Source organism: Wyeomyia smithii, chromosome 1 (genome assembly GCF_029784165.1).
Source record: "Wyeomyia smithii strain HCP4-BCI-WySm-NY-G18 chromosome 1, ASM2978416v1, whole genome shotgun sequence".
NCBI classification, from domain to species: domain Eukaryota; kingdom Metazoa; phylum Arthropoda; class Insecta; order Diptera; family Culicidae; genus Wyeomyia; species Wyeomyia smithii.
This window is the reverse complement of record NC_073694.1, coordinates 56,448,397-56,474,508: the sequence shown is the minus strand read 5'-3', so window position 1 is coordinate 56,474,508 and position 26,112 is coordinate 56,448,397. Positions and strand designations below refer to the sequence as shown.

The 26,112-nt window shown below is 42.2% G+C and overlaps 3 protein-coding genes across 3 annotated transcripts in view; 2 read left to right on the top strand and 1 right to left on the bottom strand.

The window, feature by feature from the left end:
• The window catches only part of LOC129725502 (transcription factor SPT20 homolog), an 87,869-nt gene extending 63,391 nt beyond the window's left edge, over positions 1–24,478 (top strand). Inside the window, exon 2 of the mRNA XM_055681439.1 lies at positions 21,968–24,478. Within this exon, the coding sequence (XP_055537414.1) occupies positions 21,968–23,932 (1,965 nt within the window). The 3' untranslated portion in view covers positions 23,933–24,478. The remainder of the gene's footprint in view (positions 1–21,967) is intronic.
• On the top strand, positions 11,227–13,302 carry LOC129725557 (caspase-7-like). Its single transcript, XM_055681543.1, has 3 exons — positions 11,227–11,885; positions 11,942–12,274; positions 12,355–13,302. Exons 1-3 carry the CDS (start codon positions 11,516–11,518, stop codon positions 12,588–12,590), a joined length of 939 nt encoding a protein of 312 aa, XP_055537518.1. The 5' UTR covers positions 11,227–11,515; the 3' UTR covers positions 12,591–13,302.
• Positions 24,479–24,650: 172 nt separating the features above from the next.
• Positions 24,651–25,748, bottom strand: LOC129725574 (uncharacterized). The gene is made up of 3 exons (XM_055681579.1): positions 25,428–25,748; positions 25,236–25,369; positions 24,651–25,178 (listed from the first exon to the last, which is right to left on the bottom strand). Exons 1-3 carry the CDS (start codon positions 25,455–25,457, stop codon positions 24,719–24,721), a joined length of 624 nt encoding a protein of 207 aa, XP_055537554.1. The 5' UTR covers positions 25,458–25,748; the 3' UTR covers positions 24,651–24,718.
• Positions 25,749–26,112: the final 364 nt, after the last annotated feature.

The window sequence follows — 26,112 nt, the reverse complement described above, 5'->3', positions numbered from 1 at the left end:
AAATATTTCTAGAGAAGTATTTCAAAACATCCAATCTGCTTTGATCGGTTTTTTGAACGATTACTGTTTTATGAGCTTATGAACACATTTCATGACATGAGCCGTTGCGGAACAGAGTGGTCTATGTGCCATCGAGCAAATTTGTCAGGAGAAGCAATTTTCGAAAAATCTCTGAATAAAATTCTGTTCAACGGATTCTTTCAAACAAAATGTTCTTATATGAAGGTTATAAAGTGGATCCACATGGATACATAAAATTACCATTATTTGGTGAAATAAGTGATTTCACCATACCAATGTACATAGACTACTCTGACTTCATATATATTTCACTGGAATCCTCGTATCGTTTCGGAACAGAGTGGTCTATGTACATACATGAACATAAATAAAAATGACGTTAACTCGTATAAAATGGCTAGTGTCACATGTTATATGATGTACATGGCATGCCACATGTAACATGTGACGTGTAACGTTACATATAACACATTATGTTACATATTACTTGATATTTGACATACTACATTTTTCGTGTTACATTACGTGTAACATGTTACTAATCACGTTTAACATGTTACAGGACAAGTGACAAGTTACATATAACATGTAATATGTTAGATATCACATGTTACATGATGGTATTACCTCGGTTTATGTACATAGACCACTCTGTTCCGAAACAAAATGGCCATTCTGTTTCGAACGAAATTTCAACATGGTATAAATCAGCTTTAAAGTTCGATTTTTCGAAATTTGTCTAGTCTCCTAACTTCAGCTTCTTTAGTAGATGCGGTGTATGTAAAAAACTTATTTTTGAAAAAAATGTCTTTAGACCACTCTGTTCCGCAACGGTTCGCATATTTCTTGCATAATCCCAATCTGGATGAAAAATACGTTGTGAAAAGTTGCTGAAGCAAAACTATTACCGAGTTAATTCTATTGTCCTCATTGCGAAAGGCAACAAATACTAACAATTGAAATTACACATTTCTTATAAGTTGAGAAGCCACCACTTGTGATTGGCCACACAAACTTATTAAAAAAAATTTAAAATAAAATAAAATTTTATCAAGAAAATCGATTGAACAAGATGAGGCGGCCTTTATAAATTATGTAACGCTTACAGAAAAGAGAGGGAGTATCCTTGAGTGTTATGAATTGTTACACGAGGGAGAAGGAAAATAAGATCAGCGTTACGTAACAAAGGATTTCTGGAAGTTTTACTCCAAAAAAAACGAGCTACAAATGGTCAAAATATTTTTTTTACTGCGTTATGTGATTCTTATGATGGAGTATGTTGTGGCGTTACGCTCTGTTACATATAGAGGTGGGGGTTGAAAAAATGGATTTTTGCATTGCGAGGTTTTGAAACCTATCTATATATAAGGTGAGGTGAAAAAGTTTTACGAAAAGTAAGTGAAGTAAGTATATAGAGGATACATAAAACTATTTACTGACTACGTACGATTTTTGGCAATTTTTTCAACATCTTCTCGCTGAAACCCTAACCGGGGCAATGTTTTCCGAAGTCTTTTTACATCATTTTTCGTTCCAAATCTCTCCTCACACCCTGTATGTTCCATGAATTTACACTGGTTGAAAAATAAACTTTTCCGCGTCGCCTTCCATTCATAGAGTATTGTCCAGTGTTTAAGTTCAAAGGCGTGTTGAGATAGGGAGATCCTTCCTGTATTGGGATTGGACGTGGGATAGTCTTTGGCGCGCTATCTGACGAATTCCATGACATGTGTTTAAAACAATAAGTCAAGTCATTACCACCAAAATCCGTCATTTCAAATCCGTCTACTTCTGTCAGGAAAACGAAAAAACCTCCACTCCATCCGCACTGTTTGAACCAAATTTGTACACTAATTTGTGTACTCGATTATCTGGATGCCTGGATGTATGTCGACTGACTGTCTAATATCATAACCACCTATCTAATCACGCGGTAGTGATACAAGAATACCAAGCGGGTTGTTCAATGGTCTAATCTGCCGTTCAGGCATAGTTGTAGTTGGCATGATTTACGAAAACATTATGCACGCCGGGACAACTATGCTTGGAACGGCAGTTATGATAAGATTGGATATAGCGTCACAACATTAATGGCTCATTATTGTTGCTCTGATCAACGGCAATAAACAAAACAAAATCGCATTCATTGATCATTTGAAATCACTTGAAATCAAAACTGGTCAATAAACGATCACAGGTTATTTGGTGCGATATCGTAATGTTAACTTCTTTGCCTGTGAAAAAGCAGCTCTTCTTAGGAAAGGCCATGGCTTTCTTGCATTTTGTAGTGCACACGATTGTTAATCGTAAATGTGACAACGAGCTTTGTTAACCGATTGATATTGATTCGAAGTCCTCTAAATTACTCGAGGTAGCTCCTCAGTGGTCACTCAAACCAAACAAATAATCGAAAGCACAAAAGCATTATCTTAACCCCAAAATTGATGATCTCATTATCTGAGTGGTGACGACGGCGAAATTCGTTAAATTAGCTCATCAACGCAACACACGTGTGATGTGTGATGTGAAGTAGCTGCATTTATTTCTCTTTTCAGGCGCGAACCAAATAGATAAGACAAAGCAATAAACGTAAAGCACCGCCGAAAGTACAGTGTGCGTGATGTTGACGGAACCAGAAAGTACTCGAATCTGACAATTAACTTAATTCTGACCGTAGAGGAACGTACATGGGTAAATGTAAACAAGTTGCGTGTTTTTCTAAAAATATTGGCAGTGACTGTGTTGTGAGTATCATCGAACGCTTATCGACTTGTTACAACTAATCGCCGTGGTACGCTTTTTTGCGCTTGACGATAAGGAGACATAAGGAGACTGTGATCCGCGCAGAAAATTTCAGCGGTGAAAATATTAACGAAAGAACTGAATCCTTCAGCCTACCCTGATTTAAAAAAATGTTACATACAATTTCTGACTTTTACCGGACCAGCTGGACAACCACCATGGAACATCTCTAGTTTCTCTTTTCCCTCTTGCCCATATTTCTACTACTATGAATGATAAAAAAGTTGACATCGACATTTGCCAGAAAAAATATCCAAATTTTGAATAAACTAAGATTCTATATATCTTTCAGTGTTTGGTTGATTGATTGATTTTTTTCTCGAAGGAATTCCTACTTCGAACGGCTATACGTCCCTGTGTCTGCATTTGTACGAATGATTTTGTCAGATACTTGATGCAAAATAAATTCTACAAATACAACACGGAGAAAAAAAAATGGTAAAAACAACCAAATTTCATGTTAACTCAAGCAGATTCTTAGTTTCAAATAGCGACAAACAAACTTTTGGGTAACATCACAATAGCGGTTGTTTGAAATAAATTAATTATTCGTTTTATCATAAACTAGCAAGTGCAGATTGTTTCAACAAAACACATGGTTGATCCAAGCAAAAAAAAGTTTATATTTTTGATTTTAGTTGTGTAGTTGAACGGCACGCACTAGAGTTACCAATAACAGCAGCAAAATTACGTCGTATTGAGCCCAGGCAGGATTTTTTACACTCACCACAAGTCGCTGTGAAAAGACAGAAAAAACCGGAAAAACACGTTGAGTTATGACGATAGAGATGGACGATACTAAGATCGTAAATTTTGGTATCGATTTTTTTTTTCAAGATATCGAGTATTCTAGTATCGGTAACTTACAAAGCCAAGTGAAAACAAACAACAAGGACGGTTTATTTTAATCTGAAAAAAGATATTATTTACAACAGACTGTTAAACACCGTTTTATTGTTGTATCAAAATTAATTTCAATTCAAAATAAACAAATTCTTAGGTAATAACAATGAACATTCTATATCGATTCAACAGAAACTGTGCACTTAATTTGAAAAGGCTGATTGGATTAGTTTCAAACTAGAATAATAATTTGTAATCATACAATCCTAATTTGAAGCAACAATATATTTTCGTTCATACATCAACCAATAATATGTTGAAAACAAACCAGTTAGTTTTTCCTCCGTGAATCTATGCCGAACAAGGTGTCAGTGGTAATCAACGAGCAAACAACTTTTGATAAGGAATAAAACGTTGATTCACTAAAATATGTTGAAGAATTTGATGGCACAACGTGGTAGTTAGCATATCAGAAATCGTTGCACAATTGCAGCGACACGATGCTTCTGATCTAATTACAGTTATAACAAAATAACGGGCGACAACATTTGAGAAAGGTCCGTTACCGGCCTCCCGACGAAGCTTTCTTCTGATGTCGGAACAAGAGCGTTGTCAAAAGGGAAGGTCACGAATGTTATAATGAACACAATAATCAAAAACGAAAAGAGTAAATAACGATCAATAGTATACACAAAATCACAATGAGATATTTATTAATACAGTGTCAGTACGTCTAGTGTAGGCAGTCGAAAGTTGTTTTCAGCATGATTGCTATTTTTGCCGAAGGCGTCACACTGATAAAACTAAACCGTTCTGGCTCTAAAAATATTTGTATATACCATAAAAATTAAGTAACGCTGTTAAACTTCTTCGTGCCACTATTTAACTTATGTCCTGGAGTGGTACGATGCCAACGGGGTCACTTTCGTACCCATGGGCATGGACCCCTCCCCAACGCACCGGAACTAAGGTCTATCCAAAAATTCATGAAACAGATATTTTGAAAGCATCTCAAGAAAGTTAAATCTGAGGAGGACATGATGAAAAAGTGGGTTTTCGTCTAGAAAATGCTGTAGGCAGATGTTGTACAAAACCTGATGTGCGGAGTTAAGTGTAAGGTGCGAGTGTACGGTTATTGCATTGAAGTTTAATGAAATTACTTACTTTACTTTACTTTTACGGCGACAAACCGATTATCGATCCAATGTCGAATCTAGAATACGTCGCCATGTCACTTGGTCTTGGGCTGCTATCCTTAACCTACCCTAACACCATATCCGCCGATTTGTACACCTGGTACACTTCATGGTTCATGCGTCTGCTCCAAACACCATTTTCTTGTTTGCCGCCAAAAATTGAACGCAAAATCTTACGCTTAAAAAAACCAAGAGCTCGCCGATCGACCTCTTTCAACGTCCATGCTTAATGGCCGCGAAGGATTAGTGTTTTTTAGAGTGCAAGTTTAGTACGGGTTTGCAGGCTGCGGGACCTCAGCTGGTAACGTAATCCGTAGAAAGCCTTGTTTGCAGCGGCTATCCGCCTTTTTATCTCACGTTGTCACATGTCACTAATGTTCCCAGATATATAAACTCGTCGACTACTTCAAAAGTTTCCCCATCTAACACCACCTCAGCACGAACATTCGTCGGACTACCACGCTCTCTACTAGCCACCATGTATTTCGTTTTAGCAGAGTAAATGATGAGCCCTATTCGCGCAGCTTCCCTCCTGAGAGGTTCGAAGGACTCTTCCACTGCTCTACGAGATACCAATGATGTCGATATCGTCCGCAAAACCTAGAAGCATGTGAGACTTCGTAATGATGGTGCCGCTTCTTTGCAAGCCAGTCCTCCGTATAGCATCCTCCAATGCGACATTGTACAATAAGTTTGACAGTCCGTCTCCCTGCTTCAAACCACACAACGTCACGAAGGAGTCCGATATCTCACCGGCTATCCTGACGCATGATGTAGAGCCTTCAAGAGTGGCACGTGTCAGCCTAATTAGTTTTCTTGGGAAACCATGTTCGATCATCTCTTAATTCTCTTAACTGTATCGTACGCTGCCCTAAAGTCAATGAACAGATGGTGAGTTTTCAAGTTGAATTCTCGAAATTTATCCAGGATCTTTCGCAGGGCGAACATTTGGTCCATAGTGGAGTGCCCCCCTCGAAAACCACATTGGTAATCGCCTCAGTCTATGGAACAGAATACGGGAGAGAATTTTGTAAACGGTGTTGAGAAGGGTTTAATTTTTCAAAAAATCCAAAAAAGACCGGTCGATTAGTGTTAGTTTTCGAAGTGGACTTTCTCAGGTGCAAGACTAATAGCGAAACCTGTCTCTGCTCAATATCCCAGCTCCCGGTCCTCTAAATCTGGATTCATTTCATATAATTACGCACTGTACAAATTGGTCACCTTGTGTATTCGTCTTATTTCTACAACCTTCTAATAGCAGGGTTCGCCGGTGAGTTACGCATATTCAATTTCAACAGGGCCAATATAAAAATGATCGATTATGGTACAAAAACTGCGCGTTTGTTTGGTGTCATGCTTTTAGAGATAAATTTTCAACATTGTTATGTGTAGCTGGAGAAAGACATTCAAAATAAAGTGCAGAGTGAAAATGTCAAAATACTCAAACGGTCATAACTCTTTTTATTTCACCATCACCAAATTTTGACAGATAGTAGTACAAACTGTCATCTTCAATGTGTAAAAATATTAGATTTAAAAAAAAAGTACTTTTTGAGATATTTTATATTTTGTGACACTTTGAAAAAATTGGCGAAGAAAAAAAAACTTTTTACAGTGCATATATTTTTTCTAGAACCGCAATTTTATTACCTAAACTTTTGCTGAAGACGCCATTTCAATCAAACAAGCCATTTTTCTGATATAGAAATTTTTATCATTCAGTCAACATTTTGAATAGGCCCTTTTGAAGCAGCAGTCGTGAGTCTACATGAAGAACTGATATCATAAAATGACCTCTTTATCAAAAAGGAACAACTGTGAAAAGTTAAAGCGAAATCAGAGAAGACCTGCAAAAAAAATTTTTTTTCAGTAATGGTCCGTGGGCATTTTTTCAATAATCTCTAAGGTATACTGAATTGCTGCCAATTCTGCGACGTAAACAGAAGCAGGATTATCGAGCTTGTAGGAGACGGTAACATTATTGTTGAAGATACCGAAGCCAGTGGACCCATTGATAAGTGATCCGTCAGTATAAAACGCATTGTCGCAGTTGATGTTTTAAAATTTGTTGAAAAATATTTTAGGGATCTGCTGCACGCGTAAGTGATCCGGAATTCCACGAGTTTCTTCTATCATGGATGTATCAAAAAAAAAAAACAGAAGTATCTAACAAGTTGACACAATTGGAGGTGTATGAGGAAGGATTTATACTTCGAGATATGTGATTGAAATACACAGTCATGAAACGGGTTTAAGATTTATGTTCCAAACGAGGCTTTGTTCAATGTGTCATTTGCCTCTAAGATTTGATAATTGTATTTTGCAATGTGTTTAGATTTGTGACATTATTCCTGGAACTATATTTTAAAAAACTAGATGTTATATTTTATTCAATTTTAACTTCAAAAACTTTAAATTATTAAAAAAAACACAAAATTACAAATTCGTTCGTTATGATGAATGACACTGAGCTTAAGCTTGAACGACCGCCCATTTCGTAGTTGCTCCTCCGTGATCGATCTGAGCTAGTGAAGTTGCACAAGGAACCACGTATATGGTTACTTGGGATTAGTTTGCCATCTTCAGTGTACAACAATTCAGTGGCTCCCGCATGGATGGATGGATGGATAGGTAACGGTACCGGCCACGTCCTTACGATCGTTAGGGTGAGGAAGGATGTTATGAGGAAGGAGATGTAACAGTCGTTGTTGTCGGAGACTGAGTTTACCTCTGCATCTCCTTGACTATGACGGAAAGGAAAGGTGTGTCACCGTGGTATGTGACTGAGCCGAACAGTGTTGCGCGCGAAGTTAACTCATTGCGAAGACGAACGATAAGTATCTTTTTTGTCAGACCCCGCGGGCCTATACCAGCAGCGAACACGAATACTAGTCACTACCAAAATCATCCCAATTTTTAATTATTTTTCTACTGTTATTCCCAAATACCCTATAGAAAACGAATGCACAGGCGTGAATTTTGAAAGGTATACGCGGTACGCTCGATATGATGAAAAACACTGGTTGATAAGCCACAAGTCTACCAGTTGTAGATACCAGAAAATCACAAAAAGCAAGGACTCACTTTTTATCTAGTTAATATTTCAAAGCTGGCACTAACATTCGTTTTTTAGATGAGTATACAGTTTACCATAACTATAAGCGAAAATAGAAATAGAAATAGAAATAGAATAGAATACAGTCAATAGAATAGCATATTCAAAATAACTTAGTTAAAGAAACCATTATATTTGTTAGAAATAATGAAATGTTATTTAAAAATAACAATCATTATCTATTCGTTTCCTCATTCTGTTTTTGAAAAAATGATATTACCGAAAATGAAGACTAGTTTTCTTGAACCTTTAATTTTTTTAATGTTTAATAAAGAGCACGTGGTTAAATTCGGAGGGGGCGGGGGATTGAACAAAAGACCACGGGAGGGTACGAGGTGTATAAAAAGTGATGAAAATATGACCACATGAAACGGGCCCTTATCTTACCCTTAATAGCAACGACTGGCAGGGCGCTTCGTGTTTTACTGCCCCCACGAAGCAAATGAGCTCCGAAGTGAAGTTCATTTCACACACCAAGTTCTCCAAGACGTTACTGCTGTGGCTGACAATCATCGAGAAGGGGATGTCAAAGCCGCTCTTCTTTCGCTCCGGACTGGCCGTGAACGGGGAAATTTATAGTACAAAGTGCCTGCCGGAAATTGCGTCGTTCGTCAAGAAACACTATTAGGGTGAAGGCACGATGGTTTGTTCGGAACTGGCGTCAGACTGCTACTTGAAGCGATCGTTGTAGGAGATGGAGCGATTGAATATCAATGTCCCCCTGCTTCCCATTCGAGAATTTCTGGGCAAACCTAAAGCGTAAAATTTGCTCCAATAATTTTGTCTGCTATAACTCTGAATACCTACACTTTATCGATCTTACAAAAATTACAAAGAATACAATGTCGGCTTTTACCGCAAGGCGATTTTTAGAGCATTTTATCTTTTGTCGACAGTTTCTAAATCTAAACAATACGTTTTAAAGAGCAACTCAAGAGCTTCATTTGACGTGTTAAAAAATTGCCGTTTTAAAAATAACCAAGAAAATTTAATTTTTTCATAACTTGTTTAGTTCATCACTTAAACCAGTTGTGCGAGAAGCGCGATGCTTTACGCGGTTACTATATTATTAATCTGAGAACTAACCCAAGCCCCGAGAGCTTGAAAAATCTTGAAATTTGTCGACAGAATTAGTTTCTAAATCTAATCAATACGTTTTAAAGAGCAACCCATGAGTTTCATTTGACGTGTTAAAAAATAATCTGAGAGTTAACCCAAGCCTTAAAAGCTTGAAAAATCACCACGTTTTTGAGTAAAAATGCAAATATGTTATAACGTAACCTCGACAGCAACTATTAACAACCGGCATTTTATACTTTTCACTATTCGGTTAGGCTAATACAAATTTCAAACCCATAATATGTTCAAGGTTATCAAGCTTAGCCAAGAAATAATAACACCGAGATAAAAAAGGAATATCTTTGATAAAAGTTATCGTAAAAGGTATCGAGCTCCGAACACCGCATATTGTCGCCAAGTATACCTTCCTTCTGAAAGGTCTTAAACACGTCTGATCTTTTCGTATAGATATCAGAGCACTTTCTGTCCCACCACGGAGTAGGACTCCGTTCTTTGATCATCACACCGGGATATTTCTTCGTTTGGGCTTGCAACGCGGCGTCTAGAATCAAGCCGCCGCAAAGATTCTGAAAAAATTTCCTTGCATAACTTCATACGGAATATCACCCATATATGAAATATCAATTGATCACGCGAGAGTTGCCCCGTTAATAACTGAAATCAGAATAGGCAACTAGTAGCTACCGTGAGCATCAAGGATTTCCTTCCATGTGTACCGTTACGACGTCGAACATAAAGATAGATCCAAAGTATAAAAAGCAATGCATTATTAGCAAATGGAATTAAGACTTTTCCATTGTTTTACCAATAATAAAAAAAGCTTCACTCAAAATTCAAATTTTTATATGTATTGTTTAGGGGAACCAAACTTGTTGAAGGTTATTTTATTGTATGACACCAAAATTAACTAATTCAAGATACCTGACTCTTGCCGTATGCAGCGGACATGAATGTCGCTGCGCGTGAACGAAAGTCGAACTAATTGGTATACTGGTAATTTGATGATGTCGGCAAGGTGGCGATACAATTATTGTAAAAGTAGAGATCATTCCGATAAAAACGTCACAATCACTATCAACCCATATCGAGCTGGTTGATGGCATGTCAAAACACGTGTCAAATCAATCAGCAGTGCGCGTTGAAAACGACATTTTTTGATTTGAACTATTGTCCGATTCCGCTACCACTGTTTCCCAGCTGTCAAAACGACAAATAAATTACTTTTTGATTTCGGTGACCCCCTGCGAACACTGAAATTACTTTTTAACATCCCGCGGCCTACAGTAAATAAATGCCGGTATGAATGAAACAGCAACACGACACCTTACCCATCAGTGTGGAATGAAAAATTTCATAATCGCCACGCAAATTCCCATAATTTAAGCACGATAGTTTGACCCTTCGTGACACCGTGTACGTGATCCCGCTGCCACCACGCTGCTGTCCGCTGTCCGTTGTCAGTATGCAGGTTCATAGACGTCCGGTGCCCGTGGCGTGTACTGTCAACGCGTCTTTCCAGACTGGCCCTTATGCAATGCGGTGACCAATGGATGAATGGCACCCAATCCGGGTGATGACCCGCATATGATGGCATGGGGAATCTCAATTTGATCGTGAGCCCTGAGAAATGTTCGACCAAATTTGGTGGTCGTTTCGAATCACCTTACGATGATTGAATTAGTAACAGTAACATGGTCGAAGATATTGACGAAATTGACCAGTAGCTTCGCTTGACTAGAAGGTTCCATCAAGACAAAGACAGGTTGAATGTTCATGTTATTCTAAACCGATTACACAACGATTACGTGTCACTTCTCCGTTTTCTTGTGCTGAATATCTGTGATTCACACTGAGCTGTAAAGGGTCGCAGAGCGCTCTTGAACCTGAACAGCAGACAGTAACAGTGTATCGAACCATGATAATGCTTATCAATAATTGAATTGCGATAAGGATAAATCTGTGTAGGTTATATCAATCACGTACAGGAAAACCGGCGTGTCTGCCAATACTGTTGTAATATTCTGTTTTGGTTTTAGCAGAGAGCTGTTTGATTTCCAGGAAATAAACGTATCTAGAGTTGTTGAATTTTGAACGTTATAATTCTTCTCATTGTCTGCCTTATCATTGTAGTATTTTTAACGAAATTCCCAAGAAACTTTTACGACGAGTATAAAACATACCTTCTAGTTAGTCAGAGCATCAAAAATGCATCTGACGCGTCTACGTTGGGGCGCTGTATCGGGAGTTGAACCACCCGATTGGTAGTTTCGTACCACTACCGTGTAGATAGATAAGCGAGTTCGATAAGATATCAGATATTCGCAGAATTGACTTCCCAGTTTAGTATACGAATTCCGCTCAAGCAGTGTTGAAGTGCTGAAGATCCCCACTTTCATTTCCAAGTGCCGGCTAAGTCGTTAGTTTTTTCAACAATCCGATAGTGGTGAACGTACTCAAAATGGATTTTGATGATCACCACGTAAAAGACATTTCGGATGCGGCCGGATTCGCCGAAAGTTCTTCCGGTAGTGTGTCGGAGTCGGAGTCTATCCCTCGACCAATCCCAGTACGAAAAGGGTCCAGCTATCTCGATACGCCTTTGAATCTAAACTCGAAGCAATACTCTCTGAATGGATCTCAACGTGGGAAGGTTCTGATTTTCAACCAAGTGGAATTCATAGATCATGAAAAGTACGAGGAGAGAGATGGTACCAAACGTGATGTCGAAAGACTTTATAGCACATTACCTAGGTTAGGTTTCCGGCAAGAAGATATCATTGTGTATGAAGATTACAGTGCTAGTAATATCGAACGCGTTGCAGAAAAACGTACGTACCGTTAAATAGGTTTACGTGTTATTTGTTTACTTTCTTTAGTATTTTAGTCGAGAATGATAAGGATTTAATCGAATCGGATTGCTTAATGGTGGTAATTCTAACACACGGTGAAGAAGACGACTTATTGATGGCACATGATGGCAGCTACCACCTGTACAAGTTTCTCGACCATTTTACGCCCTCTGCGCTGAACTCCATGGCAGGAAAACCAAAAATATTCATCATTCAGGCCTGTCGGGGTGGCAAACTGGATAGAGGTGTGCAGCTGCGAAGAAAGTTGCTTGTGACCGACAGTGTCCAGGATCGGGTTGATTCACAGTCGGAAATATTTACCTATCCCGATTTTGCCGATTTCCTAATTGTGATGAGCTCCCATCATGGTAGGTTTAATGAGAGTGAAATGTTACTTTCAAAGCAAAACAAAGCAACAACAGAATGATCCATCTTTTGATTCCCACAGGTCACAAATCCTTCCGCAATGAGAAGGGCAGCTGGCTCATCCAGGAGCTGTGCAACGTTATCGAAAGCTGTGATTTGAAGTCTTCCTCCATTATTGATATTTTGATCGAGACAAACAATGCCGTCTCGAAGAGGATCTCCAATGCCGACGGCATTCATGACAAGAAGAAGCAAATTTCCAGCTTCTACACGACATTTACCAAGCAGCTGTACTTTACGCCATCGGGTAATCGCTAGCAGTGATATAGTGCAAAGCACTAATGTGGTTGCCCTTTATGATCATGAAGGTTGCTCTACTCGAACAAACACGTTTGCGACAACCTATTTTGTAGTCTTTAAACTCATGAATAATGCTTAGCTATAATATTTTTTTAAAAAGCAAAAACAAACGTACTGTAACATTGGGTTGTTTTAGGCAATAAATTTCGTCGATAGTGGAGCAAATATTACCTAGAATTCGTTTTTACCTATTTAATATAATCTTAATTTTTTATGATTATATGTTTTAGCTGAGCAAACACGCACTACGCAGAAAGTGTGTTGCGCGGTTTAAAAGTTGAAATTTGACCATGGAAGACAAAAGCATCCCAGACAGTTAAAAAAGTTGCAAGGGTGCTATTGTTCGGTAAAGGCCTGTGTCAAACACTTGTAGAGCTACCCGAATCGCTTCGAGTTGACTAATCGATCGGCGGTTGGAACATGCCTCAATCCATCGGAATGGTACAAAAGGAAAGAGTTTGAACAACGTTAGCTATGACGTCTGTATTCTTGGATGCGCACGAAATAATATTACAGGATTATCTCGCGAGAGCGGTGACAATCATATATAAATACATAATTTTTAATACATTACCGTTTAACCGCCATTTAAAATAGGAGAAAGGCAAAAACTTGTAGTATTCAGCCAAACTCCGAAGCGCCCGGTTGTTTACATTGAAATAAAACAGATGTTGCCATTTTTTCCGAACGCTTTGCGCGGGAAAATCAAAATTTCTCCAAATATTTTTTTCATTGACCGAAAGAAACAGCTATCAAATGCTTACTATTCGTTCTTCTTCTAACTTTCTAGTACCTACTTAATGCCACTAAACCTATTCTATTTTTATTAAAAAAAAATAAAAAAAACATGCTTTTCCTATATATCTCCATTGTGTCTTACTACCATTCGTCCATGAGCCCGTGGTGTTGATTTTGACAACAGCACGAAATTAGGGCGAAAACCGTGTGGTTGAAGTGCTCATTAGGGTGGTTCAAGGTTGCAAAAGTAGGTTATCTCTTACAATGAAAATTTAAAATGCAATACACCAAACGGAGTCACTAGTAATTGACTTCCGATAAGTTAAGGAATTTCTAGGACTCAAATGCAATCAATAAAATTTGGTTCAGGTTCTTTGCTATCAACTTTTAACATTTCAATATGATGATGAACCGCTTTAACACTCATAGCCAAGCAACGACATCTTTGATAGGGGATCATTCATATAATACACCCCGCTTAGTGGTGGGGGGTATTCAGCGAAGCGTTATACTGCGTGTGGCAAACATGTAAAATTGCGTTACGTGCAGGTGGGTGGGTATTGAAAATTGCCAAGTTTCGCGTTATGTAATATTTGAATGGTTTTTAGATGGCAATACACAAACATTGCTTGTGATTTATTAGCAGTAATCAGCAGCGGTGTTCCTTACTTACTTACTTTACTTACTTTTAAGGCAACAGACCGATTATCGATCCAGTGCCGGATCCAGAATACGTCGCCATGTCCCTCGATCTTGGGCTGCTATCCTCCAATCGCCCCTAACACTTATTTCGCGTGCATCCTCGTCGACATCACACATCCAACGAGTGCGGGGTCTACCCCGAAGTCGACGACCTCTATCGGGATTCCTGCTAAATATAGCCTTCACTTGACGCTCATCCGGCATTCTCGCTACATGCCCAGCCCACTGAAGCCTGCCGTGTTTTATCCGCTTGACTATATCCGCCGATTTGTATGCCTGTATGCCAAACACCATTTTCTAGTTTGCCGCCAAGGATTGAACGCAAAGGCCTACACACAAAAACACCAAGAGCTCGCCGATCAGCCTCTTTCAGCGTCCATGATTCATGGCCGTAGAGAGCCACCGGAAGAATCGGTGTTTTATAGAGTGCAAGTTTAGTACGGATTTGCAGACTGCGGGACGTTAGCTGGTTACGTAATCCATAAAACGCCCTGTTTGCGGCTGCTATCCGCCTCTTTATCTCACGGCTAACATCGTTGTCACATGTCACTAATGTTCCCAGGTAAATAAATTCGTCGACTACTTCAAATGTTTCCCCATCTAGCACCACCGCAGCACCAACCTCCGAAGGACTACCACGCACTCTGCCAGCCACCATGTATTTCGTTTTGGCAGAGTTCATGACAAACCCTAATCTCGCAGCTTCCCTCCTGAGAGGTCCTAAGCCCTCTTCCACAGCTCTACGGTTGATACCAATGATGTCGAAATCGTCTGCAAAACCGAGAAGCATGTGCGACTTCGTGATGATGGTACCACTTCTCTGCACACCAGCTCTCCGTATAGCACCTTCCAATGCGATGTTGAACAATAAGTTCGACAGCCCGTCACCCTGCTTCAAACCATCTAACGTCACGAAAGAGTTCGATATCTCACCGGCTATCCTGACGCTTGATGTAGAACCTTCAAGGGCAGCACGTATAAGCCTAATCAGCTTTGTTGGGAAGCCATGTTCGAGCATAATTCGCCATAACTCATTTGTCTTAACTAAATCGTACGCTGCCCTGAAGTCTATGAACAGATGGTGCGTCTGCAAGTTGAATTCTCGAAATTTATCGAGGATTTGTCGGAAGGTAAACATTTGGTCCGTCGTGGAGCGTCCACCTCGAAAACCGCATTGGTATTCGCCAACAAAGGTCTTCTGCAACGGCCTCAGTATGTGGAACAGGATGCGAGAGAGAATTTTTTACACCGTATTGAGAAGAGTTATGCCCCGATAATTGCTACAGTCCAGGCGATGACCTTTTTTGTATATCGGGCATATGCGACCCTCCAACCAGTCCGAGGGCAATTCGCCATCGGACCACACTCTCAGCATGATCCGATGGATGGCACGATACAGCTGTTCGCTCCCGACTTTGAAGAGTTCGGCTGGAATGCCGTCCTTCCCGGCTGCCTTGCAGTTTCTAGGCTCTTTCACTGCTTTCTTCACCTCGTCCATGGATGGTGAAGCCACAGTTTGACCATCATTCCCAATAGTCATTCTGCTCCTTTCGACTCCACTGTTTCCCTCACCGTTCAACAGCATACTGAAGTGTTTCTTCCAACGCCTGGCCAGCTCTGTTTTATCGGTTATCAGGTTCCCCTCCCTATCGTTGCACATGACAGGGGCTGACACGTTTCGATTCCTGATTCCATTGACCTTTTTGTAGAAGCTCCTCGCATCGTGCCCGGAAAAGCAACCTTCCGCCTCCGCAAGAATACGCTCCCAATGCTGTCGTTTCTTCCGGCGATGGTGTCTCTTTTCAGCGGCTCTAGCATCTCGATATCTACCCACGCTCTGACGAGTCACAGCCGTGGCCAACATGTGACCCCTGGCGCGGTTCTTCTCCTCCGTCACTCGCTGGTACTCAGCGTCAAACCACTCAGCTGCCGCAGTTGTACCCAACACTTCTCGCGCTGTAGTGCTGATCGAACTGTGGATGTGCCTCCACTGTTCATTCAGGTTCCCTTCAACTCTTTCCTCAATCCGTTCATCAACCTTCTGCGAGTACTCTGCAGCCACTCCTTCAGTTGATAGCCGCTGGATGTTCAACTGCATCCTCCTCGTTGCCTTGGATTTCAACACGTTGGACAGCCGGGCGCGGATTTTGGCTAGTACGAGATAGTGATCCAAGTCAACGCTCGGTGCTCTGAACGACCTCACGTCTGTAACGTCTGAAAAGTGCCGTCCATCAATCAGAACGTGGTCAATTTGATAGCAGAGTTCTCCATTCGGGTGCATCCAGGTGTGCTAACGTATGTTACGTATGTTCGTAGTACAGTGGAAGCTTTCCCTACCAGTTACGGGGCAGAAGAAGTCTTCCTGCCCGACCTGTGCATTTGCTTCGCCGATGACAATCTTTATATCGTGTCCTGGGCACTTATTGTATGTCTTTTCCAGGAGCTCATAGAACTCTTCCTTTTCGTCATCGGGTTTCTCGTTGGTCGGTGCGTACACATTTATTAGGCTGTAGTTGAAGAATTTGCCCTTAATTCTCAACACGCATATACGGTCACTGATCAGCCTCCATCTGATGACACGCTTCATCTGTTTTCCAATTAGCACGAAACCGACTTCTCTTTCTGCTTCCACGCCGTCGCTATAATAGGTCTGGTACTTGAATAAAGTGTCCGCAATAGGATCTACTGCCCGGAATTCGCGTTCTCCCGATTTCGACCACCGCACCTCTTGGATAGCTGCAACCTCCATATTCGCAGCTCTCTAGCCAGGATACTTTCTCGTGCCGGTTCGAGTAGAGTCCTCACATTGCAAGTAACGAGTTTCAAATAATCGTTGTCCTTTTTCGTTCACCTGGGTCTATGCCGATTATTCCGTTCCGTATTTATATCTGGATTGTTCGTAGTATTTATTATTCGGTATGCTGCCTCACTAGGGCTGTGATACCTAGTCTCGCGACGGGGCTGCCGTCTTTGATATAGCTGGCAAGACACCGCGTTGCATGATTCAGCCGCCCGCTCCGGATCAGACGCCGTTGTACGCCGCCCTTAACATGGGGAAACAGCCGCGTACGTTCCCCCTTCCCAGTCAGCATACGACCAAAGTTTCCACCGGGGGTTGGTTACTCGTATCCCGGTCAGCACCACGTGGAGGTTGGGATAGGAGTTGCTGGATAGAGCAGCAGTGTTCCACTGTGCATAAATTGGGCGCCATGAGTCGATCAAAAAATTAGCCAAAGAAGAAGGTGTGAGCCAAACTTTACCACTATTGATGAGAAAGTGAACAAAACAGGATTTTCCTACAAAGATTTCTATTTTGAAGCCCTTTCAGACAATTATTTTCGCTTATAATGCAAACAGTCATCGCATTGTAGGCGTGCATTTATACGTGATAGTTACATCGCACAAGATGCTGCGAATGTTGGTTATACGCTGGTTATAAATATCAAAAAACTTTTATGATGAAAATAGTATTTATGCGATGTTTGCCATGCATTACTACTTACCTTACCTTACCAGTGAGCTCCAGGCCAAAGTGTTCCTTGCTGATCCAAGAAGTCGTCTTCATTCAATTCGGTCCAGCTCGCCGGTCTTTCGTCCGCGGAGGCCCCGCAGGCCGTCTTCCACTTGATCGAGCCACCTTGCTCGCTGCGCGCCCCGTCGCCTCGTTCCAGTTGGGTCGTTATCAAGAACATCAATCAATTTTCACCGGGTTGTCGTCCGACATCTTAACGACATGCGCAGCCCACCGAAGTCTCCCGATTTTCGCCGTTTGAACGATGAGTGGTTCTCCCAGCACCTGATGCAACTCGTGGTTCATCCACCTCCGCCATGATCCATCTTCCATCTGCACTCCACCACAGATGGTACGCAGCACATTCCGTTCGAAAACCCTGAGGACGCGTGGGTCCTCTACGAGCATGGTCCAGGTTTCGTGGCCGTAGAGGACTACCGGTCTGATAAGTGTTTTGTAGATGCTATATAAAAACATACGACTAGCACACCGCAACATAAAAACAGTTGGACAATCACTCACAAAAGTTAAAGACCCCGTCCCCCAGGAGCACCATAAACGACGTCATATACAAGATACCATGCAAGAACTGCGACGCCTGCTACGTCGGAATGACAACAAACATGCTTAAATCAAGAATCTGCGGACATCGAACGTACTACAACACTTGGGACAAACTACTACAGCAAAGTTACAACGCAACAGATCCACTTATTAGTTAACTTAAGGAAAAAACAGCACTAATGTACCACAGCATCACACAAAATCACAGATTCGATTTTCACCAAACAAAAATTATAGACAGAAACGATAAACCACACACTCTACCGTTTATAGAAGTATGCTATATTGCTAACACAGAAAATAGTATCAACAAACGCACAGACGCTGAGGGACTCAGCACTGTATATGCTGGTATTATATCAATCAAAACAAAACCGATAAACACGACAACCAATATGCAACCACAACCTAAAGTTTTAGCGTAGCTCACCAACACACTCACAACAAACTGTCAAGAAATAGTAGACTACAGAAAATGACACAAAACCTATTGCTCTGAATAATCAAATACCGTTCGAAGTTTTGTAGTACTAGAAAAAGTAGTGCTAGAAAAAAGTGATAACTGTTATACAGTATAGTGCACACAAAAATAAAGACATATGCAGTGAGTACACTTTGTTAAAAAACAGTCGAATTTCAATTTAAGAAAATCTTTTTTACACATAGCCAAATTAAGACGCCATTTGCAATACACACCAGACAACCCATGTTGGACACCAAGACACTTAACAATAAAACGATAATCTTTTCTGTCAGTACAAACATATACAAAAAAAAAACACAAAACAGTAACAGAGAAAGGAAAACTACACGTATTGTATATTTTTAGACTCCTTGAAAAAGGTGAAATAAAGTCACCGAAACTGTCCGATTAAGAAAAAAAATCGTTTTTGCTTCTATACACGGACTGATTAGGCTGATAAATCTACAAAATTAACCGCTACAGTCGACAAACAAACAAGTTTTGTAGATGGTGAACTTCGTGCGGCAGCGGACTTTTTTCGAGCGGAGCGTCCTCCGGAGTCCTAAGTAAGAACGATTCCCTGCCTTTAAGGTGTCAACGAATTTCTCTGCTGGTGTCGTTGTTAGCAGTCACCAGTGAGCCCAGGTACCCGAACTCGTCTATCACCTCGATTTTATCTCCGCCAATATAAATTCGTGGCGAGAGGTTTATACTGTCTTCTCTGGAACCTGTACTTAGTTTTCGACGCGTTTATGGCCAGTCCAATTCGTCCAGCTTCAGCCTTCAGTCTAATGTACGTCTCCGTCATCTTCTAAAGGGTTCGTGCTACAATATCAATGTCATCGGCGAAGCCAAAGAGCTGAATAGACTTTCTATCGTGCCACTCGTGTCGATACCAGCTCTACGTATCACACCTTCCAAAGCGATGTTGAATAGCAAGCACGATAATGCATCACCTTACCGTAACCCCTTTACGAGATTCGAAGGGACTCGAGAGTGTCCCCGAAACTCGAACCTTGTAGGCGTTCAGCAACATTGCACGATAATTGCAGTAATCCAACCTGTCGCCTTTTTTGTAGATGGGACAGACTTTGCCCTCCATCCACTCCTCCGGTACTACCTCCCCTCCCAAATCTTAGCAATAACCCAGCCTTAGCCTTAGCCAGTGATTCACCACCGTGTTTTAACTGCTCGCTTGGGAGTTGGTCATCTCCAGCTGCTTTATTGATTTTTCATCAGGCCGAACCCCTCTCTGACCTCCTGGAGGTCAGGGGTTGGAATTCTGTCGTCATCTGTGCGTACACTGAGATCTACTACCACTTCGTCGTCGTCCTCTGCTACATCGCCATTAAGGTGCTCATCGTAGTACTGCTTCCACCTTTCAATCACCTCACATTTGTTCGTGAGAAGGTTGCCGTCCAGGTCCCTGTACATGTCGGCTTGTGGCACATAGCCTTTGCGGGAACTGTTCAGCTTCTCGTAGAGCTTTTGTGTGTCATTCGCACGGTATAGTTCCTCCATCGCCTCGCGATCTCGATCTTTCTCCTGGCGCTTCTTCTTCCGTAAGACCGAGTTTTGCCTGTTCCGTGCGCGTCGATAGCGCTCCACGTTCGCCCTCGTTTGGTGTTGCAGCATTCTCGCTCGTGCTGCATTCTTCTCTTCCACTAACTGTTTGCACTCGTCGTCAAACTAGTCGTTTCTCCTGTTCGGAGCCATAGTACCAAGTGCCGCTACAGCAGTACTACCTATGGCTGATCGAATGTCCCTCCAGCCATCTTTAAGAGTAGCTGCGCCAAGCTGCTCTTCCGTTGGTAATGCTGCTTCCAGCTGCTGCGCGTACTCCCGTGCAACTTCGGCGTCCCGTAGTTGCCCGATGTTTGGTCGCGGTTGGTGACTTTGACGCGTTTTCGCACCGTTGAAAGTTTGGAGGGCATGCATACTGCAACAAGGTAATGGTCCGAATCAATATTCGCACTGCGGTAGGTGTGCGACGTTTATTACGTCTGAGAAAAATTCACCACCGATTAGAACGTGGTCGATTTGGTTCTCCACTTGTAAGTCAGGTGATCTCCAGGTGGCTTTGTGGATGCCTTTGCGGGGAAAGAAGGTACTTCTGACTACCATACCGCGGGAGGCTGCAAAGTTCACACATCGTTGGCCGTTATCATTCGATGCGGCGTGCAGGCTATTCGGCCCGATCACCGGACTGTAAATTGCCTCCCGTCCTATCTGAGCGTTCATACCACCGATGACATTCTTAACGTCCCGTTGCGGACAGCTATCATATACCTGCTCCAGTTGCGCATAGAACGCTTCTTTCTCATCGTCGTCTCTTCCTTCGTGTGGGCAGTGCACGTTGATGATGCTGTAGTTGAAGAATCGGCCCTTAATTCTCAACTTACACATCCACGCACTGATCGGCTGCCACCCGATCACGCGTTGGCGCATCCTACCCAGCACTATAAAGCCCGTCCCAAGCTCGTTGGTGGTGCCACAGCTCTGATAAAATCTCGATATCCACTTTTCCATACCTTCTGTCCCGACCAGTAAAGTTCCTGCAATACGATTTCGAAGTTGCGTGGATTGAGTTCATCATATATGATCCTGTCGCAGCCGTGAAAGCCGATCTGCAGTTCCATGTACCGAGTTTTCAATCGTAGTCCTTATTTCGTCGCCTAGGTCTGTGGCGATTGTTCCTATCCGTATTAACTTCTTCGGTATTTGCAACGTTTGGTGTTTTGCGGGGCGGCTTGTTGGGCCTTCCCCAACCTCCTGTCTCGCCGGACGATCATCGTGTCAGCTCTGTTTAGAGTTCCACGCTGACACCAGGACATTGATCAGCCGCTCCTAACATGGAGATCAGACGCTGTTTTGCCGCACCATATTGGTGAACAGACGCTCAGGTTGGCTAAGTATTTCCTCTACCGCCGAGATATGGTTACCGAGTCAACGATCGCGTCGCACCTTCTCACTTAGCTATTGTCGGATGACCCCGCGCAACGTCAACCAGTTGTGTCCATGTTCCAACTGGTAGTCTATTGTATCATATGACTCGTGGAGGCGTGAGATAGGTATTTGTGAGGACCGAGCTAAGTTTGACACTCTTTTCAAGTTGTCAACTCACCATTTGAAGCCCAGTTGTAACACTAACATTAGTAATTTCTATTATTTTATCATCAGTTTTATTGCAAAATGCATTTTAAATTAAACCATGTATCACAATATAATTGTTATTGTTGATGTTGTTATTTTCCTAAATAACCTAGTTGGCTCAGCTATAAACTCACTTTAAGACAGTTTTATTTATTTTCGGTGTCGACAATATGTAATATTTCCTTTATTTCTTCTTCTTTCCAGATTAAAATTCTTTGCATAACTGTTCTGCTGCTGGTCTTCGCATCGGCGAACTCGGATTCCGTCGATAGCAGCTTCAGCGACGACTCGCACAGCAATGACTCAGACCTGAAGCGGATACGAATAGATCCTGTGCTACGAAAGGCATTACTTCGCGCACTACGACATTTGAAAGAGCGCCAGGAAGAAGAGGAGAGTGAACAACAGAATGACTCGAATACAACTGAAGAGAATTTTGCCACCACAATTCTCGATGAGATCCTAGAGGAGAGCGTGAGCCCCGAACGGAATACAAAGATTAGATATCACAGCTACGCAGCGGAGACCGATGGGGACAAGGGTGATAATGAAATTATCAAAACTATAATCATTAGTAAGCCAAGAACTACTCTAGTTCCACCGAAACAGGACTTCCTGCAGGGCAGTGTTCCCGACCCTGTCAAGGAGCGAGAAAACTTCGTAGATTCCAATCAAGTGACACGCAGTGTAGCTTCCGGGTCTAACAACAATCTTGAAGAGAGTAAAGATGAAAAGAAACCAGCCGGAGATAAAAATATTGCAATTATCACTCCTGAACCGGACACCACGGCCACGACTCAGGCAACATCTACGGAAGGTGTCACTACCCCAAGCACGACTACCACGGAAGCTCCGACTCATAACGCCGATGGAGAAAATATAGAGAAGGTGAAAAGCGAAGATGTCAAAATTTACCAAGCCCCGCTGGTTGCTGCATTCACCGTTCAGCAGGACCAGCAAGGCATCCCACGAAATGTTATTCCACTGATACAATCGCCACCGAAAAAGAACACAGCTGAGTTCAAAACGCCTACACCACTCTCCACAATACCCGTTGTTCAGTCTCCTCCAGTTGTCACTCAAACTCAGCCGACGACTGTGATTAATACCGTGGCGCAGCTCAACACACGAGCACTCGAAGAAAAAAATCGCCTTCTAGAACAACAGTTAATCACTCTCCAAACCCAACAGCGTATCCAAGAACAATTGCTCCGATCGAAGATCATTCAGGAACAGCAACTGATCCTACAGCAACAGCAGCAGCTTCAACAGCAACGGTTCCGTCTGGAGGAGGAAACCCAACTAAGGTTGCAGAAATTCGAAGAAGAACAGCGTTTCTTCCGTCAGCAGCAACAACAGCTACAGCAACAGCAGTTCAAGGTGCAACAACAGCAACAGCAACAGCACCAACAGCTCTTCAAATCACATCCCGTACAACAGCCACAACCAATCATTCAGCAGTCTCAACAACTCCAGCAGCCACCACAATTCGTTCAAGAGCTCCCGCGCAATACTCCCGCAGTTCAATTCATCCCAAGTGTCTCGCTACCCGGCAAAGCGACCCCAATTTCGGTGGAACAGCAGCTTCCGTTCAAGGAACCCGTAGAATTCCAACCGTTTGTGCTTCGAAACTCATTCTTCGAACAGGTCAAATCGATCAGTCCGCCCGCTCAGTCCCAGTTTCCCATTATTCCACCATCCCCGCCACAACTATCCAAACAACAGCTTCTCCCCCTGAAATCTTTCCAACCGTTCACAGTAAATCCCTTCCCAGCTCCACCGGTGATTCCATCCCAGTTACCTCTGGACCAGCAGCTTCCTCTTGTTCAGAGAAATCGTGTCTTCCGTCACGAAACCGGTACTGGCAACTTTGGCCTGAACTTACCACAAACACAAGCCCTACCCGAACCACAAACCAACGTCGCATTCCGTGCTTCCCAGCCAATCCCAATCTTCCCGCAGAACGGAGGCTTCACGCCTCTACGTAACGACAACCAACTGCAAAACTTGCTGGTTCAATCCGGTATTACGTCTCGCTCGGCGGAAGATTTCAACATTATCACCAAGGTGTTAGCTCTGAACCATGGCATCCCGCAGTCATCCAGCCAGCAGATGTTCGCTAAGCTCAGCCCTGAACAGCAGCAACAGTTGCTGTTCAGGAAAAAGTGAACATCCATCTTCCGCTCGCCAAGTTCTTATTCATCTTATTTCTTTCTAACCTCCGAACACGGTTGCGTACGTCAAGAGATAGAATGTGTGTGTAACCAGGAATGTCTGTTTCGGAGTGAATGGTTTAGGATGAAAGAGCCGCTAGTAACCTAGTCTGCCATATTTATTGAGTGTGAGTTAGCGAGTATTCACAGCACACACACACATACACATGCCTACATTCTGTATTTTTTTTACTACTGCAACAAACCTCCTCATCGACTCAGCAAGCGGCGATGCAAAGAGATATTCATTCTTTTTGTTTTACGAGTAACTTTCGTGTAGGACAAAGATATAGTAAATTATTTTCTTCACTAGACATAAGCAGCGGTCAGTTTGAGAAGGCGGAAGTAACAAAACAACAAAGCATACCCCGTAACGTTACGCATGGTTTTTCCCCGTCCCAAGCGCCACTAATAACTCCCAGTGCGAATAGTTAGTCGGATAAGATTGAACCCTTGTTTGCAACCGAGGGTCACAAAGTGTACTAATTTATCGGAAATAAATGAAACTTTTTTTTAAGAATTAAGGGTCATATTTCTACTGTTATATCCGAAAGAACTAAGAACTAACTATAACCAACCAGATTCGGGTTTTTTGTGTTTGGATATTTTCGAACAGTAGTATTATTGACAATATTTATTTTTACGATTTGAAAATTTTAATTCCATTTTCTACCGACGATAATATTTTGATTACCTAGACGCTGATTGCTTTAAACTGTAAATGTCACGATTTCGTCCCTACCTATCTGAACACATCGGCTTGCTCTATTCTACACAGTAAGGGTGCATCGTGGATTCGGGTTTCATTGGTTACAACATGCACCGAAGCGAAATTCGTTCGCAGCTCTCGACGATATTTTTGCCAGCGGAGTTCATTGAGGAACCACTTGAACAGTTGTTCCCTCGAAGGTTGCTGCTGCTCAAGAAAAACTCTAATACGACCCCAAACGTTGTTGGCGTTTTGCGACCTCTGCAGTAGCCAGTAGCGAGGAATCAGAAGACACTGAACTCGTCCACGGGCAACCACCGTTCGATCGTCCATGTGTTCACCGACACCGAAAACCGAACCACATTCATAGCTGGCAACGTCCACAAAGTGATGCTCGCAGTTCACCGGCTGGGAGGGCAGCTTTGAAGGTGCCTTCTCCTGCGGTGAATCGATAACATTGGCAGTGAGCATCGTCCTGGGAAACTTCAGTTGCCTGTAAAACTTTTCCCGAATCAGAGGATGAAGATTACGACCGATAGTTTCAGGTTACCCATCTGACAGCAAAGTGGTCTGTTCAAGCTGCACCATTCGAGAACTTCGCCGCCGGTGCAACTGCGTTATCTCATCTTCTATCGGAAGTGCATCTGCCAGCCGGTATTTGGGTATCCCGCTTTTAGAAATATACTTAGTTCGAAAGAAGAAAGTCACATTATGTTCGATCCAAAACTATTCATCCACTCACATTGTTCATTTTTAAACACTGAAGGACCATGCAGTTCCCGCTGAGCACCAGATGGACAAAGTTGACCGGCGAACGGCCTTCGACGAAAATCGTCTCATCGGGTTCAAACTGTCGCAATTTGGCGCGCTTGAAGCATTCCTGTCGTTGCTCGTCGGTCCAATGATCGAAGTACTGAAAGCGGCCAACAATATCCGTCCACTGGCTCCATTCTAGTCTTGTCAGCTTGCGGTCGAATTGGAGAATGAAATATGCAAAAACTACACTACAGGGGTAAGTTCGCGAATTTTATTTCTGCACAGAAATATTCTTAACGCGTGATAGGTTTGGTGAGCAATAAAGGGAAGACTGAATCGAAATTCATGACTTTGGCGTTCAGATTTCTGATTTATTGGTTTTCCCATTGGAGAGGGTGTAAATACGGGGGGGGTTTGAGAAAACCCGTGTGGATGGTGTTTCGCTTTCAATTCGATTATGAGTAGCTGATTTGTGTTTTTGTTTTGGACGGTGGGGAGTGAAGGTACTTGCGGTTTATAGAAAGAAATTGATGAAGGTATCGGTCCGTAGGTACCTAAGTTTGTTAGCTTCGAGTGCTATAAAATAGCAAACGGAAAATTCTACAATGAACTTTTCTTTTAAGAGCCTCGTCAAATGTATATAAGGCCAAAATAAATTGAACATTTGACTG

Excerpts from the sequence above, each read along its gene's own strand:
- LOC129725557 (XM_055681543.1), top strand. The coding sequence starts at position 11,516 with ATGGATTTTGATGATCACCACGTAAAAGACATTTCGGATGCGGCCGGA. Across the intron at positions 11,886-11,941 it reads CGAACGCGTTGCAGAAAAAC|TCGAGAATGATAAGGATTTA; the intron begins GTACGTACCGTT and ends TTAGTATTTTAG. Across the intron at positions 12,275-12,354 it reads TGTGATGAGCTCCCATCATG|GTCACAAATCCTTCCGCAAT; the intron begins GTAGGTTTAATG and ends TGATTCCCACAG.
- LOC129725574 (XM_055681579.1), bottom strand. The coding sequence starts at position 25,457 with ATGGTCCTTCAGTGTTTAAAAATGAACAAT. Across the intron at positions 25,370-25,427 it reads AGTGTTTAAAAATGAACAAT|TATATTTCTAAAAGCGGGAT; the intron begins GTGAGTGGATGA and ends TTTCGAACTAAG. Across the intron at positions 25,179-25,235 it reads ACCACTTTGCTGTCAGATGG|GCAACTGAAGTTTCCCAGGA; the intron begins GTAACCTGAAAC and ends AAAGTTTTACAG.